General features: G+C 38.7%; 1 protein-coding gene across 1 annotated transcript; it reads right to left on the reverse strand.

Annotated features, from left to right (window-relative positions):
• Positions 1–5,130: 5,130 nt before the first annotated feature.
• RNF125 (ring finger protein 125) lies at positions 5,131–19,251 on the reverse strand. Its single transcript, XM_085316243.1, is given in 8 exon segments — positions 5,131–5,222; positions 6,144–6,255; positions 8,522–8,612; positions 10,172–10,266; positions 12,753–12,906; positions 16,738–16,824; positions 17,476–17,561; positions 19,147–19,251. Coding segments are annotated over 8 exon segments (822 nt in total).
• Between the last annotated feature and the right edge of the window lie 1,083 nt (positions 19,252–20,334).

Below are 20,334 nucleotides of genomic sequence, written 5' to 3' on the forward strand. Positions count from 1 at the left end.
CCCCGCCGCCCGCGCCGCCGCCGCGCGCCTCCCCTTCCCCTTCCCCTTCCCCTTCCCCTTCCTTCCGCAGCGCCGCCGGCGACACGGGGCCTGTGGGCGGCGCCGGCGCCCATGTGAGCGGCGCGGCCGGGCTTCCCCGCGGGCTTGGGCGCCGTCTAAACTGCTCGGCGGTCGCAGGGGCCAGCGCCGGCCGGGCCGGGGGGAGCGCGGCCCCCGGCGCGGCTCCCGGCAGGATTTCGCCGCGGCGGTTTGCCGGTTAAAAGCTCCGCGGCGCACCGAGGGGGCCGGAGGGAGGGAGTGCAGCTCCTGGCAGCCGGGTTTCCGYGCGGGGCCCTTCAGGTCGCGTTCTGGCTACGTCCTGCTAAATTCGTTTCCCCTTTGAACCTCCTGGCAGCGGAGCAGGGAGAGGCCCCGGAGCAGCACAGGCCCCCAGAGCGGCTGCGCGCAGCCCTTAGCGAGTGGGTCTGCTACGGGCACTGTCACCTGCCGTGGGGTTAAGAAAACCCCCCCACGACTAACCACACTGAACTGTGGGCACCTTTCATTCAGGTGATGGTAGCTGATGAAAAGTATGTGAAACTACCTGCCGGTGTGGAGCCGGAGGAGAGCAGCTGCAAACGACTGCTGCACAAATCGTAAAGCACCAAAGCTCGCTCTGGATTCTTGATGACAAACTAGTTGTTCAGACTTGAAGGCACTCACAAAATCATTAAACAAGTTTAAGTTGCGTTGTGACATTCAGGAGCTTCARTTATTAACTAGGTGAATGTTTTTCAGCTGCCCTTTCAGTCCTAATAAATTTAGGACTTTATGTCAGGAAAGCCTTACAGGTGTTAAGTGTTCAACACTAGTATATTGATGAAACTGGATTTTGCTAATGTCTCTTGCCTGAGAAGAGCTGAAGCCTGCACAGAAGAACAAAGCACGTTTGCGCGCTTTKCTCTCCCGTGTGGAAATGCTAGTGGAAATGCACACTGCTTAGCAAGGAGGTGACTATCTGCGCTAGCGGAAAAGGTTCAGACGATTTAARGCAAGACGACCCCGTGTAGCTTGCCACAACCTATTTGAGAATGCATCTGATACGTCACCGCAGTGAGCTGGATGTTGTCCAGCATAAGCATCTCATCCCTGCGGTTTCGAGCAAGACAGGGTAACTGAGTGATTTACTTTCCATGATGTACGTAGGCTCCAGGTATGGAGCACTTTTGTACATACATGTCCATCATCTATACCAAGAATGTTTTTTTTTACTGTGTCAAAGATTTAATTTCTTACGGTAAGAGAAAAATAAATTGCATTTACATATACGTAGGTTTTGAGAAGGTTAGTTTGGGAGTTTTCAGAAAGTCAATTTTTTAATTGACTAATCCTAGCAGTAATTTTAGGTGCAGTTTTAGTGATATTAGTGATGTTTGGTCCATAAATTCTACTGCCTGAATTATACTAGCAAAAACTCTTAACAGTAGTTCAGTGGTATTTCTGTCTGTGCACTTTTTCTAGAAGGAGGAACTATGATTATATTATTACAGTGGTGTAATTACATTATTGATTTTCTCTGAGTAGAGAAGACTTYGGACCTGTTAAGTACCTCTAGCACTGATCTCCCTTGAATGTGGCTCTTGGCAGATAAAAAATAAAAAAAATGTTGGCAGTACTTTAGAGAGAAACAGATTCGTAGTGCTTATGTTTGTACATTTGTCCAATTTGTAAAGGYTATTTTAATTCATACTGAATCTAAGATTCAGGTTTAGGCCTGGTCTCTCATGGAAATCAAAGATGTGAGGCAAGGGCTGAGGAATCACCTTCAGTATCCCTATCTCCCTATCTGCAGTGGGAATGCAGCTGGCTATACCCCTTGTAGATGTTCAGATCTCCCTAGGTAGGGGGATCCCCCTCTCTCCAGTCTGAGATTAGGTTTCTAGGTAGGAGAGAGAGTACAAAACACTAAGCCCTGTGGCTCACTTATGCTTGGCACTTCAAAACTGTTCAGGCTTCAAAGTGTTCTTGTACCTGCCAGTGATGAGCAGCAAGATACAGGTGAAGGATTTGTCTATGTTTSCTTACTCAGGATCCATCTCCATTACTATTGGCTCAGCTTTGCTGAAAAATGGTAATATYGCCCATGCAGCTGGCTTTTATCCTTAAAAAAAAGCAGAGACCCAATTAAAGCCAATGGTTGCACTAACTACCTTCTTTCTAGACCATGTCAAGGCAAAACTTGAGKCCCTTTATGTACTGGGACATCCAAAATGATGAGTGGAAGCATCTCTGAGGTGATGGGCACAAGAGTGTTAAGTCATCTGTGTCGGGACATTTACTGCCTGTTCTTCAAGCCAGGAGAAAATCTAGTGCCACAGGGCAGGACTGCCCGGGCAGGGCATCTGCCAGAGAGGCCAGCCCTGGGCATTTCAGGCATTGCAAATGCGCCCTCTCACAGCTGGAGCTGTGCTAGCTGRCCAGGGCATTGCCCTCCTCCTCCCTGCTCTTCAGGGAGCCTGCGAAAGGTTAGCTGAGCTGTTCACGTGGACGCTTAGCAGGGGCTGGGCTTGCAAAGAGCTACTGTTTACACTGATTAAGTTTGCTTTTGTCTGAAATGAAGTAGGAAGCTGAGCCTGTAGATACGAGGAGGCATTAGCAGCCGGTGACWGCGTAAGTATGCGCTCTGCAACACTGTAAGCACGGTCAGGAGGTCATGTAATTTCTCCTTGATTGAGTAAAAGGCCTGCTGCTGTTCTTGCTCTGTTCAGAACATTTTTGGTGCATTTTTTTGTGTGTCAGTTATGACGATATGTACCACAGCTGCACAGCTAACTTTTGGTGTGTTCTATCCATGTGTCTGTGAAACTATATTAAAAGGAAGAATTACAGAAGCCTCCACTGRGACCCTATAAAACTTTCTTGTCTTACTCATTAGAAGGGAAGCCGAATGGCCTTCACCTGCAGCATGGTGGGGGCTGGCATACATGGGTTTCYGACTATAAAGTCATCTTATATGACTTGAGGCAAGTATGCCTTTATTTCTGTTTCCCAATCTGTAAATGGGGAGCAGTTTTTAGTCATTATATAGGGGTGGTTATGAAGTTTAACTACTCTAAGTAAAGCAGGCTAGGTCCTCTGAAGGCAAGTGTTAAACAACAGCTAAGATTTATTACTAGAAGAACATGATAGGTCCATTTGAACTTTGTTCAGGAGATCTGCAGTATTTATTGATTAGGAGCTTTTGGCAGGGGGAAGAAATTGTGCTGATGACCTCAGGGAAGTAAACTACAAGAAGATGTGTGTGAAGGCATTTGTGCTGTTGCTTGAACGTTATTGTAAATCTTGATCCTTTAATAAAGCTATGCCCTTCAAGCTGACAACTAGTATGCCATGGAGCAATATATAGCATGGTTCCAGCCTTGTAAATCTTGCACAGTTTTTGCCATTGAGATAGACAACATGTAAAAATAAATCGGGCTGCTGAAATTTATTAAACACATTTATTTGAAGGAAAGCATTTTAAATTAGATTTCTTAGATGAAGCYAGTGGCTCTACCAACTTTTTATTCCTCATGATAAAACAGATTTGTGAAATGAAATCTCAACACAGAAAACTTATAGAATTGTTCATAAAATTCTGTGGTTTGCTGGTGGCAATTGCTACTGAAAGGGCACACTTTAGATAGCCTGTGTACAACCATTCTGTTGGTTGCCTTTTTGACAGTAGTGATCCTCCTATAAGGATAGTGTGTCTCCTTGTCAGCTTGGAAGTGGTAGGTATTTGGAATTCTGTGGGAACTGTCAGAAATTTAAGGGGGTGTAGGAGGAAGGAGGAAGGAGAAARTTGTGTAACTGCACAGTGACTGGAAGGTGCCATGTGCAAGGGGAAGACTATCCCTTGCTTTTGCCCAGTATATTTGTATCATTACCTACAGACAACATTTGCAGTCACAGACTAAATGGAGAAGAACATTCCAGAGGAAGTAACTTACTAAGAAATATATACAAAAAAAATCAATAAATTTTTGAAGTGCAGGGAACCATAAGTCCAAATATTTATATATCAGTCTATTTGGCCCTTTGACTTACGACAGAMCAGAATTTTTTTAGTTACTCTTAAAGTGAAATGATCCCACAAGTTCCACACTGGACTAGTTCTGTTCATCTTTCTAATTGATGAATTTTCATTTTCATTCAAGGACAGATCTTAATAMGGAAGCAGGGAGAATTTCCCAGGCACATGAAACATTGAATCTTTCTGTCTCCCAAATGGAAGACTTTCCAATTTCAAAAGGAACTAGTCAAGACCTAAAGTTCACTAGGCATTTCCTTGTTAACATATTACCAATAAGCTATTTTAATCGGTGTACATGTTTCTATGCAAAAATGTGAATTCTAATTTCTTACAGATCAACTGCATCTTTGAAAAATACTGTATTAAAACTGTACATATATATAAAAACGTATTAACTTTAGCTTTCTTACAAAAATTAGATAAAATTTGTTAACTTACATGGTAAGAGAATACAGGTTAGTTAAAAGACCCTGTCAAACACTTCAACAGGTTTTCTTAATCATTATTTACTCACTTTTTTTTTCCCAAGATGGCTTTTACTTACCAATTTTGCTAATTATGACCCTCATCTTGCAAGCACTGTAAATGAAACATACGCACATTCCTATGGGGTTAATACTATTCTTGACACTAGATTTTTGTTTTGTTTTGTTTTGTTACAATTTGTTTGGTGCTGTAGAATCGGAAAAGCTGTTGCTTGTTATCTATCTCTAGCACTGCACTGYTACCATCAATATTTTGAGAAACTGGCCTGTTTGCAGAATATAGTCGCAAACAACAAGAGGGCTGCTGTAAAAGTCAATGTGTCCATACACTGGACACAGAGTGAGCTCAAGCAAACAATGACCATTCCATCGGAGGTGGAGAAAATAACAATATTTTCTTGTTTCCTTATTTTTAAAACATTTTTGGACTACAAAATTGAAATTTAATTAAAAAAAGAAGAAACAAAACAGTGCTTAAGAAAAAACATTCTTAGATATAAGCAGGTTGCTGACATCTTATTAATTACAAAAAGCTAGACTTTAATATTCATGGTTAACCACAGAACACCTTCCATTCTTTCACAGGACTCCTTACATGCTGTTTGGATGATTTACATTCATGTATTCTAAGAATGACCTGTCTAGAACTTTTTCAACAAGAACTTCTTCAACAGCGTTTATGTCTTGAAAAAAAAAGATATTTTATTGAGTATCAAGATACCAATTAATGTGTTTATAGATATATTTTTGACTGCTTAGTCTAAAATCAACAAAATACTGGTTTCAGTGGGTTCTCATCCATGTTTGAACTTAGTGTTTGTTGTAGTATTTATTAATTTTTGTCCAGCTTACTAATCCTTGGTGCTAACTGCAATGTAAACTAAGAGAAATTGTTATAAGACTTAAAATAGGTAAAGGAGAATGTCAAATGCAGACAAACAGATAGATGAACTGATTATGCAAAACCRAACAATTCTAATTCTATTTATTAAAGAGCCCAATTGTGGTGATGCATATTACATTGTTACATATATAAATAAATACTCAAGCTATACTTTATGAAGATAAATGTGTGAGTTGTCATTAAAATGTGATCATACATACATCTGTTTTGTTATGTGCATGAAAATAATGATTTATATCTTTATTTGGGATCTTGTCTGGGTAGGTATCAAACAAATATAGGAGATCATTAACTAATGCTCTTGAGAAACTCCCAACAGTATGCTAATACTTGTGATCCATTTTGCAAGTTACAGTCCATTAAGRTAACAAATAGGTTCAGCACCTTTCAGGATTCAAGTAAAACTGTGTTGTCTTAAGTTCTCATAGAATAAAAATGGGTTGTTTAAAACAACTTTCATTTGAAGTATATGGCTTTTTCATTAGATAGTAACAGAATGGAGGATAGAATATGTTGGCTTCTCTGCGTATTAGACTGTGCTGTTTCCATAAACATCTGCTACACTTTGTGACTTCTTAGTGCACCTTAAGCATGATACTCTAGCTTCTTATTCAGTTCTTTTCATGATTCCTTGATTGTAAAAGACGTGGAGGAAAATACACATAAAGAAATCAAGCCAGTAGCTTGCAAATATCATTACTCACTATGTAGTCTTCATAATAGAATGTATGTCTTAGCTAAAGATGCCTTATAAATTTTCTGCTGCAATAGCTTGGATCTCTCTCAGGTGTTAAACGACAAATTGGACAAAACTATAAAAAGGGGAAGGAGGTATATATTGAGTTTTCATCTTTGTGTTCTTGCAGAAGAAAGAAGTGTGAAGTAAGTGGAGCCATTATGGCCGAATGGCGTACTCTGAGCAACATGAATACTGCTAGGTACAATGTACTTTCAGTCCAGCTGTCAATTATGTTAATCTCAGCTGTGCAATTTGCGTTTATAGACATCCCAGAGATCGTTAATCTATGCACATCTCATGGTTAACTCATTCATTTCTACTGGCTAACAGAATAATGATTCAAAAGCTTTTCTTGAACTCCCAAGCACTCTTTGGCTCATAGACTGCCTGAAGAAAACATACAGGATTTCTCTGGTCATCAATGACAAATTAATTCATCTGTGCACCTAAAACAAAAGTGCCCTAAAGCACTTTATCAGAAGAAAGTGAATTATTTGCTGTCAATGGATTCTCTGTAGTATCAATAAGAGTTGCAATTGCTGTAACATTTATTTCTTCAAGCAATATCATGAAAACACTATGCGTATACTAAAAAGATGTTTACTGTGAAATATACCATGTGTGAATATACTTGTGTATAATAAAATCAGCTTTATGACCTACTATGATAATAAACATGATACAAGACACCAAGTCCTCTGCCTTTCTTAGAACTAACAGCCTGATTCATTTATTTTAGCATTTATTCTAACGTTTGAAAGAAGAGGTTGAAACAGCTGGCCAGAATCTCTTTATAACCCAAATCCAAATCACGGAAATAGGATCAAACCAATATACCAAAACTTAAAATATACCCTAAAATGATCTCAGAATTCTAAGGAAGGGTCAGTGTGTCACAGAAGACAATGAAGTATTTCTCGCAGCATCTTGCCACGGTTTGCTTTGTGTTAATGGTGTAGTGTCTCTTCTTTATATACTAACTAAAGGTAGATTCAGTACATGTAGTTATGATAGCAATATGAGTTAAGGATCACTTTTTCGGTTCTGAGCTTATGATTTTTTACATTATTTATGGGCAAACACAGTTCTGACTATTGKTTTTTGCATTAGATTTCAAAGAAATGTGCAGCAGAACAGAGTGTAAGGCTGTATATGCACRACTCTGGAGTTAATAAAGGAGTATTTTCTAAGTTTTAAGGCTTAATCTGCTCCACAACTACACAGAGCAATTATTGATGCATCTATTCTAAGTGGAAAAAAATAACAGCGTATAGTCTGAAAGGTATAATACGAATTATTGATAGTTATTTCAGTTGACAAAGTAAATGCAGAGTCCAATTTTAAAATACATAATTTGTCAAAATATAATTTGTTAAAGTATTAACTATGATAAAGGTGAACACAACATACATTTACGAGCAATTGTTTATTTTACTCAAAACTCTGACTACAAGCTAACTTACTAATTTGATCACAGCTAAAGTAATGGAAAGCTGAGCTGCAATGTAAGAGCAAATGGAGTGGGTTGCCCCCATCCCACCCACTGAACTAAACGGAAGTGTTGGTTGATTTGTATACAAGGCATTCAGTTGTAACCTCTCAAAGATCTCTCGTGTGGCACATTAGAACTTGAATATAAAGTGYCTAAGCAAATAATAATCAAGGAAGTAAACTATACTTGCTGAAATTTTGGTCTGCACATTATAGGTCTCAGTCCTACTAATTGATTTGCACAGTGAGACCTCTCAGCCTACCTGAGAGTTCAGAGTTAAGCTGATTAAGTTAAATTCACATAAAAAAAATACCCTACAAAATACTCCTGCATGTTCAACACAAGTATTTCTCCAATTGTAACCCAAAACCCCAAACCCAAAAGATTAGAATAGACAGAGAATGTTGCACATGAAGCTGTGTTAGGTCAGAGGAAAGAAATGGTACACATGCAAATAAAAAGCATGCAAGTCACTTACAATCTAGTAAGACTGATTGCCTTTGCCTACTGGAAAAGCAAATAATAGTTTAAGGGGCCAAACTTTTTTTTGAAGGATAAGTAASCTTTTTCTGTATCAATTGAAAGACTTAACACCATTTTCTAGTGCTCCTACCACTGCTCACAATGATAGTACTAATATTTTATGTATTATGTACACAGTCACTTGTCTGAGACGGAAGGGCAGAGAGAATGAATATAGGTATGCTTTTCCTCCACTGCCAAAGCCAATTAAGCAATCAATATGTTTTCTGTTTGCCTATTGTTTTTTATCAGTAGTGCCTACAATTAAAGAGAATTAATCAATTTAACATGTGAATTTAGTAAAATATATACTTGTGCAYAATGCCACTGCTCTCCTTTCTGATCTGTGGTAGGTGAGACAATGGTCCATTAGATCATCCTCATCTACTTTGCACTCGCAAAAAGGACAAGAATGTCTGTGAATAAGAGGTAATATATTGTTAATAACTGCAAATCATGTAACTGATACATTTTTAATACTACAAATAATAAAATAGTATTTAGATTTCTTTGGCCAGATGTCACTAGAAACTTTTTTTTTACCACTGCGAAAACATAGCATGGGCTTATGGTATGTACCTGGGCATAATGTATGTATGCTACACTAGCAGAAGGTCAAYCTTGCTAATGTGCACTGAACACTGCAACAAAACTGTGCATATGTCAGGATATTGATCCCACAAAGCRTTAACGTAACCATTACTGCACAATAGAGTGGATAAAATACTGAATGCTACAGCTAAAGACRTTTGATAAAAATCATCAGTTTAATTAATACACTGTGGTACACTTGGAGACCAAACCAATAACTCTCTGGAGCCCTGGCTGAGTATTGAAACTTTTTTGCAGCAGATTGCTATTTAGTTATCAGTACTTAGTATGGTCTTGTTACCTGGTGAAGGCAATGGTTTCGCATTAGTACAATTTTCAAATAYGGATGCATAAAAGGTCTAGTTTTTCTAAGCATCAGAAGAATAGCTAAGAAGTATATGAGTCTTCTTAGCRAACAATCTGAATTATATGTCATTTAGGAACTCAAATAGCAAAGAATATAGGGTCTTTAAATCATGTAAGTCATTGCATTAAAGACATTTTAATAACCATATCAAAAATTGTTCCTAATCTTCAATGGAAAAAAAACTAAAATCCATTGAACTTCAAGAACTCAGTCGTTTTAGAATTGTCTATTGATACCTAATCAATTGATCCAGCAGAGCCTACCCTAAAAGAGAATGAAAAGGGACAAGGAATTTTGACTTTTGACATACATATAAACATTTGGGGTTAGTTTAGCTCAGTTAGTTAGAGCATGGTGCTGCTAATGCCAAAGTCAYGGGTTCATTCCCCGYAYGGGCTACGCTGAGGGTTGGACGAGATGATYTCCAGAGGTCCCTTCCAACCTTACCATTATAYGATAAGAAAAGCTGTCAATCTTCKTTAGGGAATGCCACCAATTTACCACTATTTCACTGCTAACATGAGTTACACTTGAAAATTATTTGTGAAGAACAAATTACTAGAAGATAGCCAATAACATTATTRTTCATCTTATTCCATTCTGGAAATGACCAATATTTTCATAGAGTTTTATCTGAAAGCAAATATCTTTCTCCTCTCATCCCCTAAGAAAAATAGCAAAAAGCTGCTACTTGTATTTTTAAGTTGTCAAAATACTGTTGTATCTACAAAATTGGCCTTATGGACCTAAAGTCTATCAAAAAAATGTAAGATGCAATCAAAATATATTAACTCGTACTCATACATAAAAAAAATTAGTTGCCATTTTAAACAGTATTTGAATATAATGATTAGAAATATTAGAAGTAGATTCATGTTGTGTTCTATGAAATAGAAACATATTCCAATAAAAAAAAAATCAGGGAAGATATTAAAATTCTTTTTCCAGACTGACTTTACTACATTGAGATAATAAATTCTAAAGTATGTTCGCAATGTCATCATCACTAAGGTCTACTTTGTTACTGCATCTYCAGGCTCCTGTAGAGGTCCGTATTTTTTTATATATTGTTCAGAAGTTCTTAAACGAACTCTAATGTCACTTAGACATACCTAGGCAATGAGAAGAAGCAATTTATTATGTTTTATACCATGAAACATATAATTAATACATCACTCAAAGTTTTCTAGCTCAAAGCCTTACTTCAACATCATGGCTAAATCTAGAGAAAAGCTCATGAATACACGATTCCTTCTATTAACTGGCCCAATTCCYCCAGCATTATGTTATTGAGTCAGTATTGCTCTCATTTGCTTTAGGATAGTAACAGTCTTCTTACGAGAGCAAAATGAATTAGAGTGAAGAAATTAGTTTGTGGTGATTTTGTATGTTCCTTGGATTGACCCTTCATATTCTGGAATGACATTTTGGAGTTACTATGGAAACACTACTAGCTTGGGTGGAGAGGGGGAACCCTCCCACTTAACATCTTGCTCCATCATCATGGTGCAAATCCAGACCAACTCCAGTAAAAACAAAAATTTGCCAACTCGAAGGCCAAATTCTGACCTCAGTGAGGCCAACAGCAAAATCTCCATTCATTATGTRTAAGATTTGGGTTTTATATTGATGCTGCTACTAGCTATCCTATTTCCTTTAGTTCAGACCCTTTTTATAAAAAAATCTTATTAAGCACAATCATGATGAGCTTTCTGTGAAAAGAAACTATACAAATTGACATGAAACCACCATGTTGAGGTATTAAAACCAGAAATAGTGCAAAGATATTTTTATTACTTACAGATCATTTTAYATTTTTAACCTTCAAACACTGTGAATGGCCCTGATGAATCTTGGCAAAGAAATGTAAAATAACCCTGCCCTATATGTCTTTTCTATCCCTCTATTAGCAATGATCCTCCTGACACCAGATGTAGCAGAATGAAAAGTGCTCATGCCTCAATCACTTAATTGCAAGTTCCACTGTCCAAGTGGAAACTGCAAATGAAATTAGGTTTATACTAACCCAGCAAACCTTGAATTGATGCGACTGAGGCACCACAGCATTTGCCAGGGGTAGTCTGCCAAATATTAGAAACAACTTGCAAAGATATCTTGATGCTGTAATGCATTAAACACACTCTCCTTTTCTATATGTTAAACATTCAACRTATCTTAGTGGTCTCACTGGCAGTTTTACACACAAAATACTGCCAGAACTTCTACAGCCATAGGAAAGATTATAAACCACTGCAAATATCCATCCTCAGGTCACTTGTTGCAGCCTGCTACTGAACATCAAAAAGCCATGCTCAAACTCAGTACTAAGTATTGAGAAGCCCAGCTAAGCCATATGTAGCTCAGTAGTTTTTAGTGTAACTGTTAAATTTGGGCATTTTTGCAAAACTCAATTTTAAAAATAATGAAGTAAAACTCAATATTTAAGTACTGCCAACATGTTACGCTTCATGTATTTCATTGTTAGCTTTAGGCAAAGCTTTCCCAGATATAAAATGCATGGCAAAAAGGCTAAATAACATATAACATTAACAACATATAAACATTCTTGCTACATTTCTCATGTTCGCTGTAATTCCCTAGAACCCTGCAAATAGTAGTCTTTCTKATATTCACACCTTTACTTGGTGTTTTACATTTTTTCAGTATTTTCACACTGCTGCTGATAGACAAGAAAGTTTTAAGGGTATGTTGCAGTTAGCAAGACAAAGGAAATGGCAGAAGCCAGAGACAGATTTAGTCACTAAAAAGAAAACAAGAGACACAAAAATGTAAACTGTACAGTCTCCTTCCACTAAACAACACAGATACAAATATATGAGGGGAGAGGAAGACTGAAGAATGTTCAATGTAACAGTGAGGCAATTCTGGGCCARTGGAAAGGGATACAAAAGTGAATATTCACAATCACACAAGAAAATACTTGTTTTTATATACCTTTACAAGTAAACATGTATGAATTAAATCTCAGTTAATTGTCTTTCCTATCCAGATGTGCCCTGCCCTCTGAAGGCCTTGGTACCTTTTGCTCTGCACCTTGTTTTGGCAAAGGTACTTGTGTTCCAGTTAGAGCAGCAGCATTTTGAAATCTGTTTGCATACGACTAAGTGAAGTTATAAAGGCCTTATGTAGAYTTAAGAGAAAAGTGGGTTAGTTTAAGTAATTTTACTAAATGAGGGGGRAAAAAAATCACACAATTTTACCTCTTTAGTCTGTATTTTAACAGGTCCAGTTGTGGCCAAGTTTTTTACAGTCAGGCAATTCCAGGGGAGGTGGAGAGGAGGGGGGAGTCAATTTGACCTTTCTTCAGCCACAGTCAAAATAAGGAGTCAAGGATATTCAACTCCTATAGGTTTAGACTTGAACTTAATATGTTCAACTGCACCAAAAGAATGTTTCAGTTCTTCTAGCTATGCAACTTGACAAGTTTAGCAAGAATTGCAAAATCTATTCTTCTATCCTCTTGCTTCTGAGTTTCTCTGTTTAGACATGCCCTTAAAAGGGGATCTTAATACTGTCAGTTTTTGTGTACAGACAAGTCTCTAGAATTAGTTAGTAATTAACGTTCAAGGTTGCAAACCTGTGTTTCGCATTCTGAGCAATTTCGGTATATGCTCTTCATCTTCTTGGCAATATCAGTAGCTGGAATTCCTTCAGAAGACAGATCAACCTGGCAGTAAGGGCATGTTCCTGCATTATTCTTTAAAGTTGTAGAAATACAGGAGTGACAGAATCTATAGACAGAGAAAAATCAAAACAAATGAGAGAAGCTCCCGCAAAACWTGCTTCAAGTAAGGCAACACACACAAAAAAAGAATCAARATTTTGCACCTCATAATGACATTACTGGCATAATGCTGCAGGATCCTTGTTCCTACCACAACCATCTATCACTTAATAGCTATTGCTCAAATGTCAGAAATTCTTCAGATGATATGACAGTAACAAAAGTACTAGTGAATGCTCCTTTTGTCTGCATGGCTTATACACTAGAGATTAAAGCTGCTCCCAACGGGGGTTGCTAGCCTGGCGGTGGACCCTCTGTTGTTTGTTTAGCTGAACTGGTCAGTGCAAAGGGGAATGATACTATGATGATRCTGATCAATTTACTTGCGTGGTAAATTCCTCAGTAAAATGTTTAATCTTCAATTCTTCTTTATGGATAAATCTTTAGACTTGGTAATGAGTATCTGGAGTTGCATCTTCCATAGAAAATGTGTGCTGCTGAAGAGCACAATATTTGGCTTCAAAGCAACATCTAGTTTTACATAGGCATGATGTTGCCTATGGGATTAAATTATGATACAAGTTACCCTACGTGGGTGGGCATAGGGGGCAAGAAGGAATATAATRCAGGACCTGGAAATAAGAAAGTGCTTTGGGGAGTTAATGTGGATAGTTCCCTTAAAGCGTCAGCCTAGTGCTCTGCACCCACCAGAAAGGTGAGCAGCATTATGAACTATGAAGACAGGAACATGGAACAACAAAAAAAGAATATCACCAATATATAAATCCTTGGCATGTAGAGATAACATACGTAAGGCAATTCTGATCTCTCCTCCTCCAAAGATGTATACAGTAGAATCAGAAGAGGTATAGAGATTCWTCAGAGATAAAGAACTTTTGAAGAGCAAATAGGAAGCAGATGATAACCTGAAACTGGAATAAATGCCAGAGGCACATTAAATCAGGAATAGCACCAAAGCAGGTGAACAGGAAAAAGTTGCTTACTATTGTAACTCAGCTAGATGGCACCAAATTCCCCAGTGGCTGAACTGAGGAAGGTTCTCATGATATCCATGAGCTAACTCGTAACTAATACTCCTAGCAGAGCCTGAGGACAGGACAGAGGAGAAGCTAGTGCACCGGGGATACCTTCCTGTGTTGGTGAGGCACTAACTACCATTTTCTACAAAGGTRCAGAGGAGGAAGTTAAGAGCAAGAAGCCTAAGTACATCCACACAGACTTGGGTGCAACTAGACAGATCCTTCTCTGCCCTGACCCAAAATTTAAGTGTAGTGCTTAAGAGGATGCAGGTGAAGGTGATACATCCCATTACAGGAGATACACTCTGCTTCAAATATGAGTGGAAGAAGAGGCAAGGAAAGATTAGGGGGCTCAGTGAGAATTAGGAAAGGCTCTCAGCCCAGTAGGCTAAGTTCACTTATTATAGGATATTGTTTATCACAATATTGGCATTTGCAGATTGGGAAATTTTAGAGAAAGCAGCATAAGGAGCTAGTGTAGCAGTCCATTAAAACACCAGCCTGGCTGCAGATGCAATCCACGTGATTTCAGGGGTATCTTTACAGTCTGTTAATATGAATTGGGTGTAGAGATAATGTTACAAGGTTATTGGAAGACTTAAAAAATCCTGAAGATATAKTGCTTAAAAGATTCCAGATATTGTTCCTGCAGTCCCTACTTGTGTTAAAAAGGACACTAAAAACAGCAGATAAACTGAATATCCTGGCATTACTGAAATCTATGCAGCTCTTACTATGCATTCCAGAGCAAAAATGAGGAATCTGTTGCCCATGGGCCAGACAGAGCCTGCAGTATATGATTTCAAAGCCTGCCATAACAGTAAGGATAATCTCATTTTTTGTTATTGGTGGATGTCCCGAATATGCATATGATATGCAGCTTACTATAAGTCTTCCCGAGCCCGCAATTATAATACTCCATGCTACTCCTTAGAAGGAAAAGAATTTGGTTTGTTAAGATTAGCAAATTTCTCAAATATGTGAAGAAATCAGGACTCTGGGAATTGCATTCTGAAGTATTTAGCAGCAGCAGCCATATAGGAAGTGTTTTTATCAGCCAGTTTTGTGGACATCCTGGATAAATTACAAGTCTATCAGAGACTCTCTCCAAGATGATACAAAACACACTGAGATACTTTCTTTTCTCTAAAGCTGCTATAGCAAAACTGTATAAATGTTGCCTGAATTTTCCTCAAATCTTTTCCCTGCACTGTGAAATAGATTCTAGGAACCCAGAATGAGAAGCAGAATGAGAAAACCTGTCTGGCATGGTACATGGCAGGGTGTACCACACACAATTGTTCAATCTTTACTTCACTGAATAAAGGCTCTCAGTTCCAAATAACTATCTCAGTCAATGTTCAGTTCAAACCAATAAGTTATGTTTAATGTATTTTTTTTAATTAGGTTAGGAGGTTACGTGGTCTTGTGTTAGGCCACATAAAATTATCTTGTTGGTCAGATGCCTTATGTTCAGTGATCCAAGGGAACATACAGGCAGGAAGACTGATACAATAAAATATGTAGCTGTTGTCCAAAGAGGGAAAAAAAGTCAAATCTACTAGCTAGAATATTATCAAATGTTATAGCTTTACTAGTAAAGTGAGATCTGCAAGGCCTCTGCCAAGTGAAAGAGCAAGAAATTACAAGAAGTTGATAACGATGACTTCTTTCTAATTAACTTGTGGTTCAAATAGGGGTTTGCAAACATATAAAGCCCCATCAGTATAACAAAAATAATTATGTTTGGAAGTAACTGTAGATAAATTTAGTAGTGTATACTTTGTTCTTTCCTGAGTAGATAAGACATAATGGCTCTCTGATCTAGCTATCACATGGCTTGGACTAGACAAAGGAATACTTACCTCTGGGAATGTTTTAGCCACTTCAGTACTCTGATTTTAGCAATAAAAGCAGATTGGATTAGCAGTTACTGCGCTGCTTGGAAAGCTTTTTGTCAGTTAGGGATATGACAGATGAGCCCTGATGAATCTTCCTGTAGAGATTTAAGACATTACTGCCCTTCACTATTCARGCACAAGTGCAGAGCTGCAGTGCTAATGGGATGGAAGAAGGCCTTTCTTTGCATTAAATTACAGCTCCACATCAAGCCAAATTGTAGGGATCTGAAGGGTCTCAGCGAGGGTCACAGCCTGGAGCTGCAAGAAGGGACAAAAGAAAGGATGCGCACTGCCTACCAGCTGCACTGGCTTGGAGGAGCTAGCTGTGACTGCAACCAGCAGTGAGCACATTGCCCGTGCTGCATGAGCATGCAGACARCAGAAATATGCTAATGGGAAGGTGGCAAAAGTCCTTAAACCTCCACAGTGAATCTGCATTTGTGCCCTTCTGCTAAATGTCACAGCTGTGCAGCAGAATCAGCAGGAGCAAACTTATGTCCACAAATTCAGTCACATGAATGCAAAATTTAGCTTAAATAAGCCACTGACTTTGCACTGAAACAGAAAAGGATCAGGGACATGTTCTGTTGTGCTAGGTCTGCTTGGAGATTTAAATACAGTAGCTTCTAGCAGGGAGATGCATGAAACCGTAAATCACTGCAGTTTGTCAGTCGCTCAGACCAGCTAATGCTGGTGGATCTTGCTGTGCCAATTTGGGCTGCTGCCACTCCTGCCTTCCTGTGCTGCTCCTTAGTGAAGGCTGCCACTTTACTTCTGTCTCCTCTCCCAACCTTACAGATCAGCAGGAGGGAATCACATGCTTGTCTCTCAGCTACGTTCAGTTTGGGATTTTAGTGCAAATCTACCTTCTTTACCGGTTTAAGCTAAAATGCTAACCTTTGCACCAGAGCTCCTAAGTCACATTCCCCATCTGCCAGCTCTGCTGTGCAGACAGCAACTCCAGCAGAGGAATGGAGTTGGAAGCTGGGACAAAAACATCTCAAGCCACTATAAAACAACTTGCCAAAGCTTGTCTGCCAGTGCACTTAGCAACAGCATTTCTAACATACTTAACAGCCTGCGATCAATCTATAGTAGGATTCCAAATGCAATCTCTTCTTTGGCTATATTGGAAGCCTTCTTCAAATAGCCTCATGGAGTCATGCAAAATGCAATCAAATCATAAATCAGACAGAAGGTGGTATTTTGCAGTTACTTCATGCAAGTATGAATGATTACACAAAGTGCAAAGAGAGTACAGCCAAGACCCAACATGCTCTCTGGCCAAGAATAAACTCTGAATTGTTATACATGATTTGCCCACAGGCAGGTTTTAACTTAGATTATTCCTGTACTTTAGACAGAGTTGAAAAGGTTTCCTTGTTTCCCTGACAAACAGAACACTCTGCTCCAAATACCCTGAACACAGTTCACACATGCTTTCTGAGAGCGCCCCCCTTTTAATTACGCAAAATATAAATTCAGATTGGTCTTTGCCATTTTGTTTGCTTTCACCATAAAAATCAGTAGCAGGAAAAAAAATGACATAAGGGATTTAAGAATAGATGAAGAATACTTCCACCCATGCATTATATACAAATAACCTACTGTTACTGGCCAGTGATTTGTTCTTACTAACTACAAAAACAATTTGAAAGAATGTCAGGATCARCATCAAACTCCCCTTCACCCTTATCTCGATCTATTTTCTCAGGGTATTCCTAAAAAGGCAAATAAACATATTTGAATACTTCAGGTGGAAGAAAGGCAAAGCATCTCAGGATATTATCTCTGAACATTGCTAGGCTCTATTTTTCCCTTCCCATATTTCCTGCAAACAATTCACTGAAATCTGTAGTTAAAGGCTGCATATACACCTCTAAAGTTCAACTAAAGCTAATTCACTAGTTCTTGAAGATACTGGAGTTTTTTTTATAATGCAACAAGCAATCAACATCTTAAGATCCATTAAACAGCCGCATTTTTAGACATATATAGGGGGACATTGCAGAGATCAGGAGCACAGTATTTTCCATGTAATGCAACCTGGAATAAATAATSGAAACAAGCCTCCAGAGATGAACAGCTGAGAAGGTACAGCTTCTTAGCTAGATTTCTGTACAGAAGGAAATCTGCAAAGTTGTTTATAACTTCTGAGGCCAACAAGTGTCCTGAGGAAACTGAGAAGGGGCACAGAAACACACTATGTACTCTTTATCCTCATTTTTTCACAAAATTATTTCTGAATATCTGCTTAAGCCATATTTATGGTTGCTGTTAACATGAAATGAGATGTTGCATTGCACTGGAATCACTAGTGGATACTTTGCATTTGTTATTATTGCACTTCACACTTAWATTGTTACTCGGTGCTGATTGCAAAAGAGTTGTTCATCCCACTGTTTGTGTCTGCACCAGACTTGGATTTGGGGTAATACTCAAGTTATAGCTCGAAGTGTCTGATGACAATAACCTCTAGAAACACTCACCTGAACCAAGAGACCACACTTTTTCTAGAATAACTATTTCTTTGCTGATTTTATAGCTGGCCCAGAATAACCAGTCTTTTCCTAAAGCAGCTGTCCTGAAATTGCAAATAACCCTTTAGCTGGGATGAATCTTGACTTATTTCTAGGTACCAAACAGAAGTGGAACATAGGTGTTACTTCTCTTTGCAGCCAGTAGAGAAAGAAACCMAGCTCACACAGGGTAATTCGGATCTGAAATGGGCTGACTCTGCAGCTGCTTTCCTGCACCCACCACATACAGAGGGAGCCTAAGACAAGCRTTAACAGTGTTACTACTTTGTGCTTGTGTATTTTTAAGTTATTTATGGTAATTGATTATCCCACTTGAACTGTGCAATGTTTTAGTTAATTCAAAGTAGAATTACACATGCACACACTCACTTCTGCCTTGGGAGCTTACACGCTGCTAACAGCACAGCCTCTCCCGGTCAGGGAAGCCCCGGACATGGGCGCCCCAAACTCCTCCTTCGTTCTCTCTGAGACAATTCTGCCCAAGTGCGAGTGACCGTGGGGATACTACGGCTAGGACACTGCGGTCTTGAAATACCGCCAAGTTAGATGGGATGCTGATTTTTTTTTTTTTTTGTGTGTGTGTGTGTGTGTGTGGAGTGCAAGAAGCATCCAAATGAAATAAATCCAATTTATCTGTTCTACTCCTTGGATGAAACAAGCCAAAGACCTGCGAAATGCTAGTATTTTTTTGAAGTAAATTGGACTGCTTGCATTGATGCCTCTTTAACCACGAAGTCATCTCATGTTGAGTGCACAGGTAACTCACAAGCCTTTGAAGTGGTGGCACTTTGTCTTTGCTGGTTCCAGAAGCYGATAGTTTGGTCAACAATTTCTCTTTAAAATATATTTCCATTATTGTTAGAGACACCATTTTCTCGGAAGCAGGTACCAGTGGCCCAGATTCAGTGCTACCAGCCCATAATGAGTGGAAATAACTCCCTTCGGTTCTCTTCCATCCTATTCTGACAGCGACTACTATGGRATTAAGGCTACAGCAGCATGACTGCACCTATAAAGGACATGGATACAAATATGCAAAAAGCCCTTCTCAGGAATATGAAGATTTTTCAGTTTCCAAGAGTCCTAATTTTGGCCATGAATGATTTCCAAATCCAGCTAACTATATTCCACAATWACAGTTGTAGTATATTGGCTCCTGATGGCAAAATGAGAATTTTTGTGGTCCTCTTCTGGCAAATCTCACTGTAAAGTGTCCTAGGGGAGCAGCTCTCATGGTGTGGCTTTTTGGTAGGTTTAGTGTACATGTTAAAATTACTGTAAAGGGTTTAGAAGAGTGAGATTTGTGCCTTTATTCACTTTTTTTTGTGATATGTAAAGGAGATTGTAAATTTTTGCTCTTAGAAAAATGGCCAAGGAGTTTCTTTGGTGCTTGTTTCTGAATCTTCAAACTTTTCAGTATCTTTAGTGTGTTTCTTACTTTAGCTGGAAGAAATAATACCCATTTTAGGTATGTAATTCTTGATACAATATGCCAGAATTACTGGCACCTTATCAAAKATAGCTTTTATTCAAAATGTTCGTCAGATAGCATAATAACCAAAGAGCTATTAAAAGTTAAAATAAAAGAATGTGTTCAATGTTATGAGAAAAAAAATGACCTGCTTTTCTGAGATATTCACAAACTGAACTTTCAACATGCGATTGTTTTAACTTTTCTTGCCTATGCCTTTCTCCATGCATTGATCTCCTCTGCCCACTGTGGCAACGACAGCAGGAGGAATTTGGAAGAGCCAAAACACAAAAACACCACACCATGGGTTTAACGCAACTGTCAGAGCAACTGTTGGGTTCCTCCTGCCTGCTGTTAATAAAAGTTAAAGCAGATTCCTTTTTTACCCCCAGATAATGTGAACATCTGAAGAACAAAAGCAGTGTTCTCTTATTCTACTAGCTGAAGAAGTACTATAATCTTTCTAATAAACTTTCCTAATAT

This window comes from Rhea americana, unplaced genomic scaffold, assembly GCF_003343005.1.
Source record: "Rhea americana isolate MKP2758 unplaced genomic scaffold, rheAme1 scaffold_46, whole genome shotgun sequence".
Lineage (NCBI taxonomy): Eukaryota > Metazoa > Chordata > Aves > Rheiformes > Rheidae > Rhea > Rhea americana.